This window comes from Bos grunniens, chromosome 2 (genome assembly GCF_055505025.1).
Source record: "Bos grunniens cultivar Pamir isolate PY7600 chromosome 2, Bosgru_T2T1.0, whole genome shotgun sequence".
In the NCBI taxonomy this organism is placed as follows: Eukaryota; Metazoa; Chordata; class Mammalia; order Artiodactyla; family Bovidae; genus Bos; species Bos grunniens.
In genome coordinates this window covers 80222201-80240774 of record NC_141166.1, presented here as the reverse complement: position 1 = coordinate 80240774, position 18574 = coordinate 80222201, and the positions used below count along the sequence as shown (strand labels likewise).

Sequence of the window (18574 nt, the reverse complement as noted above, 5' to 3'; positions counted from 1 at the left end):
TTGAGAGAACTAGTGGGAAAAGATTCTAAGGCATTTAGGTGAGAGTAAGAAACACATTAGCTATCCCATTCCTTGATGACATTTGTGTATATATAAATAATTCAGGATTATTTTTTCTGGCTTTTTTATTTTAAACATGGTAGCACATACAGAATTTCCATTTGTACTGAAAAATGCTTTTCTAAGCAAGTCTCTCAGTTCCTTTCCTCTCCTATTGGAACAGAATAATTAAAAATGTTAAAGCAAGTCTCTATAGATCAAATATTCTGGGGATTTGTTGGGCAAATACCTTGATCTACTGGCTATACAATTTTATTTATAACCTTGAACTAACAACATCCAGCCCTGCCCATAGCAGAGTGTGTAAAAGCCTGTGAGGCCATTGCTATTTAGCACATGATAAACACACTTGTTCTTAATTAGAATAAAAGCAAATGAGAATATTAAAGGAAGAATTATCATATTTCAATACCCTCAAATCATGAAATTAAAGATTGTACTGCTATTTTTTAAATATCTAAATATAATACATTTTAAAGGCACTGTCTGCTTAGTATTTAATATCCAATGTTATTCACCATTATTCAAAAATTGAGCATCTATTTATTTATTTATTTAATAGAATTTATTTTCCCTGAGAATAAAACCACGTGTTTCTGCAAATGGAAGGAGAGTGAAACAGATTCAGCATGGGTGGATACAAAGAGGAAAAGGGTTTTCTTTTATTATTACTGTAAAGTCGACATTGCTAGCTGTGTGCCTTGGACAATTAACTTGACTTTTCAAGGGCTTTAATGTCAATCCCTGTAATATGTGAACACTTACTACTTCCTCAGTAGTATGGGAGGCAATGATACGGCTTTGCAGTAAAAATATAGATCCCGGTGTCAGGTTATCTAGATTCAAGTTCAATACTAGCTCTTTTACCTGCTGGGTGATTTGGAGTAAGTTTTTTCCTCTCTCTGCTTCAATTTACTCATCTAAAAATGGGTCTAACAATAATATCTAACTTATGTCATTCCCTTCTCCGGGGGATCTTCCTGACCCTGGGGTCGAACCCAGGTCTCCTTCTTGCGTGCAGAGTCTTTAACCGTCTGAGCCACCAGAGAAGCCCACCTATCTTATAGAATTGTTAATGTTAACTGATGAGCTAATTCAACTACTTGGCATTATCTTCACCTAGTGCTTAACAGCAAACCAAATATCAGTAGCTGGTTCAGTTCAGTTCAGTGCAGTCGCTCAGTCATGTCCCACTCTTTGTGACCCCGTGGACTGCAGCACGCCAAGCCTCCCTGTCCATCACCATCTCCCGGAGTTTACCCAAACTCATGCCCATTGAGTTGGTGATGCCGTCCAACCATCTCGTCCTCTGTCATCCCCTTCTCCTCCTGTCCTTAATCTTTCTCAGCATCAGGGTGTTTTCAAATGAGTCAGCTCTTCACAACAAGTGGCCAAAGTATTGGAGTTTCAACTTCATCATCAGTCCTTCCAATGAACACTCAGTAGCTGGTATTTTTGTATTATTGTTATAGTTATCAATATTACTATTAATTAAGTTGTTTTTAAAATTAAAGTGTCATATATACGAATATAGTACAAAGACTAAAAGAGAAACTGTTCTTGTCATGCTGTCTAAACAAAGGAGTATTTAAAAATGAGGGAGACCCTCCACTTAGTGGCTCTTTTTCATTCTATTGATAAGCATCTTATCTTATTCATAGCCAGAAGTTCACATTTTTAAAATAAAGACCCAGAACAGAACAAAATGTTCGATACATATTACATTTTTCAAAGTTCTTCCAGTGTTCTCAGAAGGGATATTTATATAGAAATGTAAGAGCCTTCATGATATCAAACATTCATATGTTACCCTATAGTGAGAACCCGAGTGATTGCATAGAGTGATATTTAAATACTGGCTGAATTATGCACAATCTTTACGTAGAAATTATGCTTCATATGAATATTCTTTAAATTTTATTTCTGTTGCCAATTTCTGTTTTACCTGAATAAGAATATTATTGTGTGTGAAACAGGACCGTTGTAAATACAGTTAATGAGAGGGGTAAGGAGGGTCTCTCATCATGCCAGATATCAGTTCTGTTTAGAGAATCAAAACCAAGAAAGAGGTGACGATCAGCAGTTATACTGATTACTTGTTAGGGAAAATTTCTGCACTCCTGCTTCATTGTCCAGATGAAACATATCCTGCACAGGAGTTGAGCCAAATAACAAGTCACAATATTTGGCTTAGGTCCTATATGGAACATGGTGAAGCATAATTAAATTAACAGTTAGCAAATTATCTGAAATGGCAGGTAAATGAGGTTAAGGCATAAGCAAATAACTGCATAAATAAATAGGCAGTTTTCAAAAAAGAATCTCCTTCAATCATGTCCAATAATATCTCCACATATCCTTTTAGTTCTAGGAGCTCTGAATTTTCCAGGGACAGAATTGAAGAATTAGAAAGTCATTAGAATACATAATAAAAAGTCATGAACCAAAGTTTAGACTCTTCAGTTAATAAATAGTCCTGTGTACCCATAGAGAGTAACAAAATGTCTTACATCCTTTAAGTAAATGCATAATATGATTTAGAATTTCAACTGGAAAAATTGTTGTTTTACTTTAATATGTAGATTTTTATGCCTTTTCTTTTACTTTGCTACTGGATTTTCATTAAACAGTAAGCTATTTATCTTTTGCATTTTTTTCAATTTGTATCTAATGCCACTTTCTATTCATGACTTCAAAAATAAATGTGAAAAATCATTATATTATATACCACAGATGCTTCATGAAATGTTTCTCTTTTTTTTTATAAACAATTTATTGGTTCTGCCTGGCTAACTTCTTTTTTCTCAATGCTACCTCACGTGGTATGTCATATAAATTTTAGAATGAAGTTGCATGTAATAGAATAAACTTGTGCTATTTTTCTGTCCCCAGAGCCACAGACCTGTACACTGAAAGATTTTCTCTGTGCCAACGGGGACTGTGTTTCTTCAAGGTTTTGGTGTGATGGAGATTTTGATTGTGCAGATGGCTCGGATGAGGTAGGCGTTTTTGAGAAATCAAACAAAAAATAAAGTGGTTCCTTAAAATTTCATTCATAATTATTATTCCATTCAATGAGTGTGACAGGGACAGCTCTGAATGCACTTTGCTTCTGACACACTAAGATATGTATTATATCTATGCTCTGTGCTGCACACATCCAGCACAGGGAATAGCTCTTGTGCTACTATTGACAGTTAATTTTATAGTCTGTTTTACCTCAAGTAGTGAATGGCTGGATTGGGAATAAGATGTTTGGAAACCCTATTCCCTATAGCTGATGCCTTTGCCATCTGTGAATTTGTTCGTAAATTTGCTGCAGTATTTATAGTCAGGACTAATATTTTTATGCATTTTAAACAGTTTGTTCTCCCCAGACTCCTTCTTCAGTAGATATAGTCTTACAGACTTAGATGTGGGTCATCAATTTTTATGAAACTGCAGATTTAGCTTTGCTTAGATGATGACTCACAATCCATTTATAATAAGTTCTATGTACACACAGTTAAGAAGTTTAGAATTTCTCTGGATAATTCTGTAATCTCAGGTTGTGCTAACATTATATAAACCTTCACACAATTTATCATTTATGCATCTGTGTATTGGGGTTTCAGATATTAATTACTCCATGATGCTTTAAAAAATAATACATGACACACAGTAATAGTCACTTTACATGGTTTTCTCAGTTAGTGATTTTTCACGTTACTATCAGGAATGCAGCACTTGTACAATCAAGTCCAGCCACAGAAGGGAAAATGAGGTCTCTGGTCCTCAGTGGCCACCATGGCTCCTCCTGACGCACAATGACTGCCTAGACTTCTGCTACTCTGATTGACACGAATATGTACTCAGCTTCAAAAAGGGCCTCCCACTGACTATCGACTTGGGAAGAATCTTCCCAGGTGCTCTGGAGATTTCTGTGTTTCAAGTTCAGCTTCCTCCAGTATCCACTGATTACCTGCCTCTTCAGAAGACCCTGAAGGTCTCTACTAGTTATAGAATCCACACAAACCAGATATTCCCCAACCTTCAGGGAGTCTTATCAAGATTGGACAATTCTTCCCCATTCTCTCACTATTTTGGAAAAGTCCCCCTAATCATGTACAAGTCTAGATTTTGGAACCTAATGCACTTTATTTCTCACCTGAAGGTCTGAAACCTTAAAACTTGAGGCTGCAAAGGTCTCTTAGGAGAAGGTGAAAAATATTACTTCTGTTGATGGGGCTAGTCACAAAACAAGTCAAACAAAATTTTAAAAAATCCACAGAGAAGTTAAAGTCTTACAATTCCCAGCTACATATTTACTTAGTATCTATATTTATTCAGAATTTTATTAAATGTTTCACAATCAGGAAAATATATTTCATATAAATTCTTCCATACCATTAAAATGTTTTGTCTTTGTTTTCTTTAAAAATATATATATATTCCAACAGCACCATGTAATTGTGAAACATCAAAAGGTGGGGATATATTACTGAAGGCTTGTGATTTCATCTTGCATGTTTTTCACTAGATGTCCAACATACATAAACAAAATTAAACACTTCTTTTTTCTAAATGTTATTCATGTGAAAGTAGACATCCTTATCCATGCTGTTTCTCTCATGCTATAGGTTAATGGATGCAATTCTTGGTGGCTGAATATATCTCCACTATCCATATATTTTTATGCTAATATCCCTAGGGAATGAAATTAACTCTCTTAAAGGTAGTCTTTCTCTACATTTATGGACTTTTGATACTGTCTATATGTAATTAAGTGGCTAACATTACAGGCAGTTGATTTCTATTTCCTTTATAAAATCTAGAATGACGGGTTGCATTGTCAACAAACAAAAAAGTGAGCTGAACAGATGGCTAGAAAGCATAATTACATACAGGATATTCTTATACTGGGAACAAAAGAGAAAATTGTAAGGATTACTTTTTGTATGAATGTTAACTGAATTACTTTCTTAATTTTCAGCCAAAACATTAAATCAAAAACTTGGATCAATGTAATTGTGTATCAGGTTAGTGGCAAACACAGAGAAGAACTATTTAAAGTGAATTTAGAATATATTTGACCTCTGTGTCCAGTATAACATATTGTAAGAATCAAAAGAAATGCAAAAGAATCTTAAATTATATTCATACATGTGTTTTTTAAATAACATTGGTTTTGCTAATTTGAAATTTGTGTCTTAGAGAGTACAGTAGTTCCAATGTAAAATTATTTTAAAATTACTAACACTCAAAATTTTTAAGTAAAATAAAGGAGATATGAACGTAGAAAAAATGCAAGTAAATAAAAACCCTGTAATTAAATTCAAAAGTATCAGCTTGAGATCTTGATTTATTTTTCTGTTTTTAAAAATATGTTTTTAGCTCTGCCACTGAAAAATCCTAAAACCAATGACATTCCAGCTTTAAAGACTATCTCTAGCATTCATATCATGACCTCTAACTACATTACCCAATTAACAGAATCAAAACTCCTTTGAGAAATGTTTAATTCTAGATCTGTGAATGGAAATTGACAAAATGAGCCACTAACATCTTGTAAAGCCAGAAAACAAGACTATTGGGATAATGTCCAAAATACATAGGAGCAAAATTGCAGGGTTTTCTACATACAAAAGGGACAATTTGAGCCTTAGAAAGAAAATAAAAAATGACTGTAATGTATTGAAATATAATAATGTATACAAATATATGAGTTGATAATAATATTTAAACAAAAAGCTCAATTGTTACTTTGGAGGTTTCTAAGTAACTTTATTAGTATTTACTTAGCCAAATTCAGAATGTGAGACATTCTATAGAGCAAATGACCTGTTTTTCCCAAGTAGTAAATGGCATTCAAAAAAGAGTTATACATTAAAAGAAACTCAAATCAAATTCAATGTATAGGTTCTTTTAGATTTTTCATTTATCAAACAGTATTTTTCTACAGTTGAGAAAATTAGGAAATTTTTTAAATGGATTGGGAATAACTTTAAAAATTTTCTATTAATACCATCATAGTATTAATTTTCTGAAGCTATTGTCATTATGTTAAAGTTCAAAATATAAATAAACTGGGAGAGAGGCTTATGAAACATGAATAGCTAAGTGTGGATAATTGTTAAATATGCATGATGAGCACATGGGTTTTATTATTCTGTTCTCTCTGTTTTTCTGTGTGTTTTAAGATGTCTAAGATAATGATTAAAAACCCCACAAATATAGACACAGACACATGCATCAACTATATGCAGTATATTATAAATTAAACTCTTCTGAAGGTAGAAAAAATATCCAGAAGTATTACCTTCTGTGTTATTGTCAATACAGATAGAACAGTGTCACTGATTACTGAGCTCCTTTACTTGAATTAGCCCTATTGCTGAGAAAAACATTAATTAATTCTACAAAATATACTGAGCAGTTATTATAATCATTGCATGATATTAGGTTCTTGATTCATAGACACTATTTCTATCCTGTGTATGTGTGCGGTACATATATGCTGTTGCTTTACTCACGTCTGGCTCTTTGTAACTCTATGGACTGTAGCCAGCCAGGCTCCTCTGTTCATAGAATTCTCCAGGCAAGAATACTGGAGTGGGTTGCCATAAATTACAAAATATTTTAGTATATATTCCTCATTTTCTACATTTGCTACTTCATTCATTCGATCATCTATTCAGCAAATTTTAATGGAATACTTACTTCTTAAATGTCCCAGGTACAGTAATGGACATGGAAAAGGAAAGTGGTGAACAAAATCTGAAATTACTTCCTCATGACCAGTACATGGGCTATTTTTCAAATGTCATTCACCATTACATAGCTCACCCCTTGGATACATCACAGTTCTATTTATCCTTATGTGTGAAAAATATTTTCTTAGTTTCATTCTGTTTAAAATTCCTCTGTGAAGTCTTTCTTAAAACCCTTATGAACTCATGTTTTTGAAGCATATTCATTTATTTTGACAGTATATTTTATTGAAATTGTTGGTTAAAATGCTGGTCTTCTATTAGTCTATGAGTTTACATGGTCCCATCACTTCATGGGAAATAGATGGGGAAACAGTGGAAACAGTGTCAGACTTTATTTTGGGGGGCTCCAAAATCACTGCAGATGGTGATTGCAGCCATGAAATTAAAAGACGCTTACTCCTTGGAAGGAAAATTATGACCAACCTAGATAGCATATTTAAAAGCAGAGACATTACCTTGCCAACAAAGGTCCATCTAGTCAAGGCTATGGTTTTTCCAGTGGTCATGTATGGATGTGAGAGTTCGACTGTGAAGAAAGCTGAGAGCCGAAGACTTGATGCTTTTGAACTGTGGTGTTGGAGAAGACTCTTGAGAGTCCCTTGGACTGCAAGGAGGTCTCCTGGGTGCTCATTGGAAGGACTGATGTTGAAGCTGAAACTCCAGTACTTTGGCCACCTCATGTGAAGAGTTGACTCATTGGAAAAGACCTTAATGCTGGGAAGTATTGGGGGCAGGAGAAGAAGGGGACGACAGAGGATGAGATGGCTGGATGGCATCACGGACTCAATGGACATGGATTTGGTGTCCATTGGTGTCCGGGAGTTGGTGATGGATAGGGAGGCTTGGTGTGCTGCGATTCATGGGGTCGCAAAGAGTCGGACACAACTCAGTGACTGAACTGAACTGAACTGAATTTACCAAATACAGGGAGGAATCATCCTTTTCTTTACGTTATTATTTAAGAAACTCTTGCAGGACACTCAGGTTCAATCCCTGGGTTGGAAGACCACCTGGAGAAGGAAATGGCAACCCACTCCAGAATTCTTGCCTGGAGAATCCCATGGACAGGGGAGCCTAACAGGCTACAATCAGGGAAGCCTGACAGGCTACAGTCCATGCAGTCATAAAGAGTCTGACATCACAGTGAGTAACACTTAGCCAGTTTTACCAACATTATTATTTAAGAAACTCTAGTAAATGGTAAATCTTCAATACTTGGGAAAAGAAGTGGGGAAGGAAAGAAGAAAATCAGTTATATAGCAGGCAGTCTAATTAAACTGTCATCAGCAAAGAGAAAACTATAGTAATTCAGAAAATAAGCTCTTATTTCTTACATGGGATGAAACTGAGAAAAAGCAGGGAGTAACAGTTCATATGTTTCATTCACTGGAAGTTTCACAAGCTGTAAGAGTGCTGCACCTTTTGTGAAAAGAACAGACAAGTAAATCTTGGCAACAATAGAAACTGCTAAACAACAGAAAAATATCATCTCAGCAAGACATTTCACTGGAGCATCCCATTTCAACCAGAGTGGTCAGACCCAAGGAAAGTGAATTTCTAATTTCCCTTTCATTGATCTCATATAAACAACTGAAAGGCCCCCAAAGGCATCACTACTATCTTGTTTGATTTCCAAATAAAATCTGGATGCTAGCTAGCCAAAAATGACAATTCTGGCAGTTCATTTCACAGTTCTCTAAGAACAAATAGCAGAAGAATGGAAAAGGAATATGAACAGCAAAGTATGAAAGAACAAGGACAGAGGGAGAAAAGTGGGGATAGGGGAAAGAAATAACACAGGGGAAGTTTTGTTGATGCAAGACAGAATTACCCTAGGATTTTTTCTTGTTTCACATTAATCTTTTCACCCCATTCCCAAGGAACTGGCTATACTGATTAGACATATCTTTTAGCCTTTTTATTTCCCCACAATCAGCATTGTCACTTCAGTTCAGTCCCTCGTTATGTCCAACTCTTTGTGACCCCATGGGCTGTAGCATGCCTGGCTTCCCTGTCCATCACCAGCTCCCAGAGCTTGCTCAAACTCATGTCCATTGAGTCAGTGATGCCATCCAGCCATCTCATCCTCTGTCGTCCCTTTCTCCTCCTGCCTTCAATCTTTCCCAGCATCAGGGTCTTTTCCAATGAGTCAGTTCTTCACATCAAAGTATTGGAGCTTTGGCATCAGTGCTTCCAATGAATAGTCAACACTGATTTCCTTTAGGATTGACTGGTTGGATCTCCCTGTAGTCCAAGGGACTCTCAAGAGTCTTCTCCAGCATCACAGTTCTAAAGCATCAATTCTTTGGCACTTAGCTTTCTTTATGGTCCAACTCTCACATCCATGCATGACTACTGGAAAAACCATAGCTTTGACTAGATGGACTTTTGTTGGCAAAGTAATGTCTCTGCTTTTTAATATGCTGTCTAGGTTGGTCATAGATTTTCTTCCAAGGAGCAAGTGTCTTTTAATTTCATGGCTGCAGTCACCATCTGCAATGATTTTGGACCCCAAGAAAATAAAGTCTGTCATTCTTTCCATCGTTTCCCCATCTATTTTCATGAAGTGGTGGGACTGGATGCCATGATCTTCTTTTTTTGAATGTTGAGTTTTAAACCAGCTTTTTCAACCTTCTCTTTCACCTTCATCAAGAGGCTCTCTAGTTCCTCTTCGCTTTCTGCCGTAAGGGGGTTTCATCTGCATATCTGAGGTTATTAACATTTCTCATTGTCATTTATAACTATTAAAATTGCATTACCCCATAACTGTCTGTTTGGAGTATGATCCACTCAGAGCAACTTTATTACTTGATGAAGCCGTGGGATATATGTTCTTTTTATATTTCTCTGTTTTATTATGACTAATAGAGACAAATGAAACTGGAAAATGATTATAATGTTTTATAGTGATGAGCTTAAGTGTGACCATCTGAGATTCTTGTATGTGTTTTTTGGGGTTGAAGACATTTATCTAAAACTTTAATTTTAATTATGTTTGTGTTGTTTTTGTCAGAGAAATTGTGAAACAAGTTGTTCCAAAGATCAATTCCAGTGTTCCAATGGTCAGTGTATATCAGCAAAATGGAAATGTGATGGCCATGAAGACTGTAAATATGGAGAAGATGAGAAAAACTGTGAGCCAGGTAAAATGCTTGAGACAATATTTCATTTAAGTAATGTTTTAACTCAGAATTTAAATTTCAGCAAAGATATGTATAAAACAGTGGCAAATAATGACATTTTGCTGTTTTTAAGAAATAATCTGAAATATCTGTAGATAAATTAATTGGTGTACCTTCTGTATGTTTTGAAAATGTTTTATTAGACAAGATTGATATTATTTCCAGATACAAGCATTACTCCCTTAAATTTGATTTTCTGATCACTATATTTTTCTATATCATTTGGAGTTGTTTTTCCAAGATAGTGGAATGAAAAAGGTTGAAACTATAAGTGTGATAAAAGTCAGGTTTCAATTCCAGAAATTAAGATTATTAAATAGAATATAGAAGGTGTATTATTTCTTTTACATCTTGGTCCAAAATAAAAATTAAGATTCAAAATAAGAGTATAGGGGGAAAAATACCCAGTTCATATATTGCTATTCCTTAAACATCACTTTAAATATATATATATATATATATATAGTTAGCTTTTATACTTGGGAATTTTAATAGCATTATTCTACAGGAAAAAATACTGGGGAAGATCACTTTGTAATATATTATACACACACACATATGTATATGGTTGTAATAGTTTCATAATGTAATAATTATTTTGAGGGACTAAGGCAGAACTGCAGATACCTCACACACACTTTACTAATAGCCCAGGATCATGCCCATGGTCCACATTGCTAACTGTTCACATCTTTGTTCTTACTGAATTCAGACATAGTCCCAGACTCATTAATACAGATCCCTAGGCAACCACTGCCAATTAAAAGGAATTAAAACCTAAGGGAAAAGCTTTTTAGCATCCCAGGACACAGCAATTTAAACCACAAAGCCATTACGTAAGTATATTTGGCTACCTAGTGATCTAATACAAGGCCAAGAATCCCAGAATTTGAATGCAGGCTTAACAAACAAAGCCCCTCGACATGAAAAGGTATCATCATTCCTGTGTTAATTAATTACATCAGGTATTGGCTATAACTTATTTATCTACAATTTAAAATATTTCCATGTCATAAAAGAATTGCTTCAAATTTTACAGACTCTGCTAATTATACATATGTTCATATTTAAAACCCCAAGTTAAAAAAAAAAGACAAGACTTCTTAAAACTTATATAAATATGATATTTTTTTCAAAATAGCCAAATAGATATCATGGGGTCTATGATACCATGCCAAGATTTTCACTTTTAGCTTTATACAATGCATATATTAATAATATCCTCAAAGTTTACTAAATGCTATTACAATTTTGAAAATAATTTGAGGCTTTTGTATTTTAAATAGATTCAAAATTATAAGAGAATATATTTAACTCTTCAACAATCAAAGTAATAGAAGATATAGAGAGGTTCCCCCCACCCCCTCGGCCCTTTTTTCTTTAGTGAGTTGAATACTTATGAACAGACCATTACATCATGAGGTATATTTAATACAGTACAAAAATATTGTAAAGCTCATTTTAAGTCAGTGTTTAATATCAGATGTTGAATATAATTCAGTATAAACTATTTTCATTACTATCTGTAATTTTCATATGCTTATTTATGCTTTTATCTATCAACATTCATTCTGTTCACTAAATCTAAATCTCAACTTTATTATACTCAGCTTCTCCTACTTGCTCGTCAAGTGAATATATATGTGCCAGTGGGGGATGCATTTCAGCATCTTTGAAATGCAATGGAGAATATGACTGTGCTGATGGTTCAGATGAGGTAAAATCTATCTTTTGATTAAAATCTCTGAATTATGTGAATTAGATTTGAGAAAGCAAATGTAATAAGCAATAGAGAGACAGAATCTTGATTCTTAGCACTGTCTAAAATGTCAAGACGAGAACACTGAATACAGTAATTTCAGCAAATGCCTGAATCTTCATGCTGCCCATAGACCAAACTGTATTGTCCTTCGCAAAGGCAATATTCATTAATTAAAAATAAAACGAAGCCCACACAGCATAATAAATCTCCAGTATTGTCAGTTGCATGTTTACTTTGCTTGTGACTATATCATTATCAGTAGTTAAAACTGCAGCCCCCATTTGTATTTGAACAGATGGACTGTGTGACTGAGTGTAAGGAAGATCAGTTTCGATGCAGAAATAAAGCCCACTGTATTCCAATTAGATGGCTTTGTGATGGAATTCATGACTGTGTGGATGGCAGTGACGAAGAGAACTGTGACAGAGGTAAGGTACTATTGCATATGTGTGTCTACAAATAAGAGGATGGCAGTTAAGATGCTGTGCAGAATATTTACATCATGTGCTAAAGGCAGCAGATAAGATAATTAAAATGATTCTCCTTTTCTAGTTTCATTACATAATGGCAGTGATGGTTTAGTCTCTAAGTCGTGTCTGACTCTTGCGACCCTATGTACTGTAGCCAAGCTCCTCAGGCCATGGGATTTCCCAGGCAAGAATACTGGCGTGGGTAACCATTTTCTTCTTCTGGGGATCTGCCTGACCCAAGGATCAAACCTCCGCCTCCTGCATTGCAAGCGAATTCTTTATTGACTGACCCACCAGGAAACCCTCTTAACACATAATACAGTGCTCTGAGTAAGCAAAATCTGGATCATTTTCAGACAAGAATATAAATCCATTTTCATATAACAAACACAACTAAAATACAAGTGTTTTTTGAGTATCTATTATGAGTATGACATTGGACATGTGAGAAGAGGTCAGGGAACATAGCCCCTATAGCCATTCCTACCGAAGTATTTTCTGGGCACGTTTTTCTCCCACATTGCTTGCCTTGTTTCTGAAAGAATAGAAACAACATATGGTATATTATATCACACATGCTAATATGCTAGATCATAGATAGGTTGTAGGTTGGGCCCCAAATTTGTTTCCTGCCATATGGTTGAGAAAACGACCTACATTGAAGTCTGGAAGAAACTTGATTTTATAGCATCATTCTTTTCTAGTTATGTGAAAATATTTCCTGACATATAACTTTTTAGTTGCAAATCACCACATTAAATTATTGCTATTTTTCTGTTAATAAGAGGAAAGCAAAGAAATTGTAGGGTGAATCTTAAAATGGCCATGAATTATAGCATTCTTATTAATTTCATAATGTTAGATATATTAATTAACACAATTTATTTTTACTTATAAGATCCTCTAAACTTTACATTTTAGAATATTTGAAACATCAACAGAGATGATGTTAGTATTGATATATGTTGTAAAGCGTTTGAACAAGCACTCTGTTTATAAAGTTTAAATGGATCTAAAATATTTACTCCTGTAAATATCTAATCAGTCAAGGAAAAATATCTTCTACCTTCTTTAATATTAGATCAAACCTTTATGATTTACTACATTTCTATTCCAAATCTGAGAAAGTATTATTATATCAGCAGAAGAAACCCTAGTTCTTATTTGGAATCTGAAGTGCATTATAGAAAATCATAAAAGATTAAACTTCCATAATAGCCGTTTCTACTTTTGCTTACGTTCTCACACTTGCTGTCTGTAATTGGTTACTCTGGAGAAAGCAAACTTTGTGAACATTCTGGGACCAAAAACTCATAGTGGAGGACTTTAAGTCCAAGATTAAATTTCTTATAATTTAGTATTTTATCATTAATAAATTCCATCCCCTCAGCTTCAGTCACTCACCAGTCTTGTTCTTCTCATTTTTCCTATGTAGGCTTATTGGTGACCCAGTTGGTCACCAATACATCCTACTCACTGCTGCCATGTTCATCTTATGTAAGTGTAACTCTGGTTATGTCAATCTTCACTCAAAGCTCTTCTTGGTTAGATACAAATATCATAACCTGGCAGTCAGGGTTATAAGAGAATGATCCCATTTCACCTTCTGTATCATTTGACTGAATTTCCCTGTTGGAATATGTTTCTGTACAAACAAAATGTGGAAATACATTCCAGGCAGTGGGATCATTATGTTCAAAGTCACAGAGGTGAGGGAAACTTGATCCATTTTGGAGCCACAAGTAATTGAAAAGTCATGCTATGGAACTTAGTTTTAATATTATGCATATTGAGGCATTTTCCAAGGCTTTTGAGGAGTTTTCTAATATTAAAAAAGGAAAGGGTGATAAGATTTGAACTATGTAATAGCAAAGAGAATTGACTGAGATGATGGGGAGCAAGAAATCTTGTTTCTTATTTTATCTCCATGGAAGTTTCTGTATTCATGTTTTAATACTATCAAGCCCAGCCCCAGTTCTCCAAGAACTGTAGAAATACCTAGAGAGTGAATCTGTACCTGGGAGTGTACGGAGTCGGGGACAATTCTGTTAGAATTTAGTTACTTTTTAAATATTAGATTTCATACAAATGTGTTTAAACAAAGAATTCTAGGTTAAAAAATCAAATATTAAAGTAAAACATTAAACATAGCTTTTGAAATCTGGGATAACTTTCAATTTTAAAATGGCTCAATTAAATGCTTAAACTTACTGACTAAAAAACAGAGCTGAGGACTTTGAATTAAACCATTTAGAAATATGTCAAATTTTCTCTCCCCTCTCTATGGCTGCGTGTAACATTTCCTGGATTCCTTGCTCCCAGGTAATTAAATTTCAGTGAAATATCTTGGTGGTTTGATCCTATATGGATATGACCAAGTTCAAATTTCTAGCATTTGATTGCTTCCAGGAATTGGTTTAAGTATTGGATAAAAGCACTTCAAGACATTGAAGAAATAAAATGCCAGAATATGCATCTCTTCTGTTACATGTTACTTCCATTCATCTTAAATATGGACACATGAGCTAACAGGGGCTAAGTGTTGAGGGGTTGAAGGTAAGAGAGCTACAGGATAAACATGGAGCATTTACCTTGTGAATCAATTTTACTGGTTTACTTTAAAAGGAAAGAAACCCCTAATATTATGGAGTCACTGTCAAGGTTCATGATTCACATTTTGAGATGGATTCTTTTATTAATGCAATACCTAACTTTTGATAATTTTTTTAAAATTAATATTTGATTAGTTAATGTAAGTCAAAATGCAGACGATCCTTTAAAAGGACACACTGTCTATGTAGCAACAGCTCCAGAGTATTTTTGGGCAGTTTGATACGTTTTATATCTGAAGTAGCCTTAACCAGAAAAGTGAAAATCTAAAATTGACAAAGTGATATTTTAAGACTTCAAAATGATAAATAATTTTTAACAAAATTGGACTCAAACTAATAAACTTAAAATCTGTAAGCAAATAAAATTGAACTATTAGTTTAACAAAAACACAATATTTATGAGATGCTGCCTCTCTTCGTTGGTGATTTATTTTTAATTATAAAATTTCCAGCAGATCTTTGCTTCAAGCCCTTGATATTTGAAATAGTTGGATACCTGATGAGGGAAGTAACACTTGCTTCTAGGGTTATAAGAATCTCAGCTTTACAAAATGCATCTATTCATGAAACTAATTGGTGATCAAAATGTAAAATTTAATACAGTACTAATATCTCACTGACATGTATACATGTTTCTGAGTAATATTTTTACAATAAAACATAGATTCATAAGCAAAAAAATAAATAAATAAAAGCAGCATTCACATTTTTAAAGGTAGAACATGTTACCCCAAGGAAATTTGGTGTTTGTATTGGCCTGAGCTTTCAAACTTTACACTTTATACCAATTTTGATGGAAAAGATAGTCTTTTTAGCAATTATTAGCTTCTAATTATAGAAGCTATCAAATTTCATCATACATTTAAGCTTATCTCAACCCTAATTAAGATGAGAACCCTTGATTCTTATTTTCTGTGATGATATATTTGTCCAGATTTCTATGAAATTGCCAAGAGCTCAATTAAATTTAGACATAGGTTATTGTTAATTACAATGCTTGTTTCTATTTTTCTAATAACCTCCTATTGAGCTGATCAAGAACATGACTAGGAAACTGGAATTTTAATCCAATTAATCTCTTTAAATTATGCCTATTTTAAATTGTTTATGTGTGCTTCCTGCCATTTCACAATAGGCTTTTTAAGTTAGGATATCTTGGAACCCCTTGATGCGTTTTTTTAAAATGCAAATTGTTCCTAGTACAATGGGAAGCCTTTAGTAAATTATCATAAAACCTTTGCCTTTGTGTTATAATTATGATTTCATATGTATTTCTCTTCTTCTTAATAAAAATAGTGCAATGTCTGACACTCTTATGGGGACAATTATAATGTTATCTAATTCAAAACCTTTGGGAACTCATATTTTTCCTTTTAACAAAACTGGTGTGCTACCAATCTTTTTTTTTTTTTTTTGAATAATCAAAGGATGTTCACAAATTCTGTTTGAATTTCATCCATTTTAGAATGGAAAATGTGATGTCATTAGAATCTTTATTCCGAAAGAATACAACTCTATTTCATATCCTGTGAATTTTGATACTGAATTAAGCCAACACTTACCTCATACCGCTATTCATGTGTTTAATACTAAAGACTGTTCTTGCTATCTTTTTTGTCTGTTTTCAGACACTTATTAAATGACAATATGTTTTCTTGTGTTGATTTTGATGATTGAGATTATTTTAAGGTTTAGGGCATTTTAAAGCTGAACATTTGGAGCAAAATGGCAACCTACTCCAGTATTCTTGTCAAGAAAATACCATGGACAGAGGAACCTGGAAGGCTACAGTCCATAGGGTCTCAAAAAGTCAGACATGTCTGACTTTTCTGAGCATGTATAGTTGAACATTGCAAGTGTTTGTAAGAAAGGGGCATCCCAATGCCAGATATTGAACTGTCAGAAGACTCATGGTGAAATTCATCATTCTGGACTCACTAAGGACTTGAATCTATCTGTATCTTAGAGTTTGTTAGTGCTCAAGGATGTCACTGTGAGCTGTACCAGTTCTGTCAAGTATTTTGTAGGAAAACTTAGAACAGTTATGATTGAGAGCATTATAAATTCTTGGTCTCAGCTTGAACTATCACTCAAGATTCTAAGCATTCTACCTATATATTTTTAATCATCTCTCTCTACCATTAATCCTACCAGGTTTTTAAAAAGTTGATTTTCTTTCTCACATTCTACTTCACAGCAGCAGTAAAAATCATGAGTTTATTTTAACATCTGGACACAAAATTAATTAAGCTACCTATTTTTATGCCTAGCCCTTCTTCTTTTCTCTTAAAATAGATTTGTCTCATCTCCAGTCTAAGGATAGTCCTTTTACTTGTTTTAGATCTCAAATCCTTCACACTTTCTTGATTCTCAGAGAACTTATATGAATTACCTTTTCTCTCTGCTATATCCTCAACCTTACTTTATTTGCTGAATTCTTCTCAGAAGCATTTATATACCTGTTCCGATATCTGTTTTACTTCATACAAGCAATCAAGCTGTCTGACTTACCCAACTTCTTCTTTTCTTCCTTCCCTTTAAGGCCAAACTTCGGAACTATTACCTCTTTATATATGATAACCAACTACAAACATTTCTTTAACCCACCAGCACTTCACTAAATCTACTGTCTTAGCATTATTTATATGTGCTAACTATTACCTTCTTGTTTGAACAGTTTTCAGATATTTCTCCAACCACTATGGCTACTTCTTAGTCTTTTTTGTAGGTTTTGCTTTATTCATTTAATCTTTCAATGCAAATTTCCTCTGTGTTATCTTCTAAATTTCAAGTAACATCTATATTCTGATCATTCTCAACTATGCATTTACAGATCAGAAACCTTTCCTGTATTTTGGACATGTTTATCCACTAGCCTGTTAAATATCACCAAATCCTTGTCTTACCAGTAACTTAAATGGATTATGTCATTATTTCCACTAATACTGATCCAAATGCTATGCTCTTTTATTTATTGAACAATGCCAGCACTCACCAAATGGTCCGAATAAACCAAAAATTGAGTCCTGTGTTTGACTACTCATGTCCCTCTACCCCTCATCAAGTTTGTCATCAGGTCCTGAGGATTCTACCTCCTGAAGAGTTCTCAAATATATCAACAACTACTCTAAATCAAGTTACCATCAGTTCTTTTCTGATTGACTGCAAGCCTTCTTCAAACTGGTCTTTTTCTTGTCTTAGCTTTACTCTCCCTGTTTTCATGTTTAAACTTTCCACACTGTAGCTAAGGTTGTCATTCTAAAACCCAAATCTGATTTTGTCCCCATTTCCTAAAGTACATCTTTGCTACTGAAAGCGAATTACTAGAGATTTGTGTGCAAGTCAAAGCTCAAAAGAATAAGAGCTTATTGACCCTAACAAGCTTAGGGTTATTATTCTCTCTAAAGTACATCCACAAGATGAACAATACTTCCTTCTTGGACTTTTCTAGGCTTGCAAGGATGAGCAGTATCACTCTGCAGCTCTGTGTTTTAATAAACAAACATATCCATTTTTAACATGTCAACATCTTCAACCATCAAATCTTGTCAATATGGAAGCACTATTTCTTATGTTATATATGAAATTTAAGTTGGTAGTATAAGTCTCTGAAGGCAATCATTTATCTTCATTTTACATTCCCATCAAATTTCTTTGTGTTGTTTCCCCAGGTACTCTTTGAAAGTATGATCTTATAAATCCTAATCATACCTCTTTTGTAACATATGAAGATGTT

The 18574-nt window shown here is 34.1% G+C and overlaps 1 protein-coding gene across 1 annotated transcript in view; it reads left to right on the top strand.

Moving 5' to 3' along the window:
* Window positions 1-18574, top strand: part of LRP1B (LDL receptor related protein 1B) — a 2178569-nt gene that overhangs the window by 1980991 nt on the left and 179004 nt on the right. Inside the window, exons 68-71 of the mRNA XM_086368415.1 lie at window positions 2953-3059; window positions 9826-9955; window positions 11605-11711; window positions 12052-12184. Coding sequence (XP_086224541.1) covers window positions 2953-3059; window positions 9826-9955; window positions 11605-11711; window positions 12052-12184 — 477 coding nt within the window. The remainder of the gene's footprint in view (window positions 1-2952; window positions 3060-9825; window positions 9956-11604; window positions 11712-12051; window positions 12185-18574) is intronic.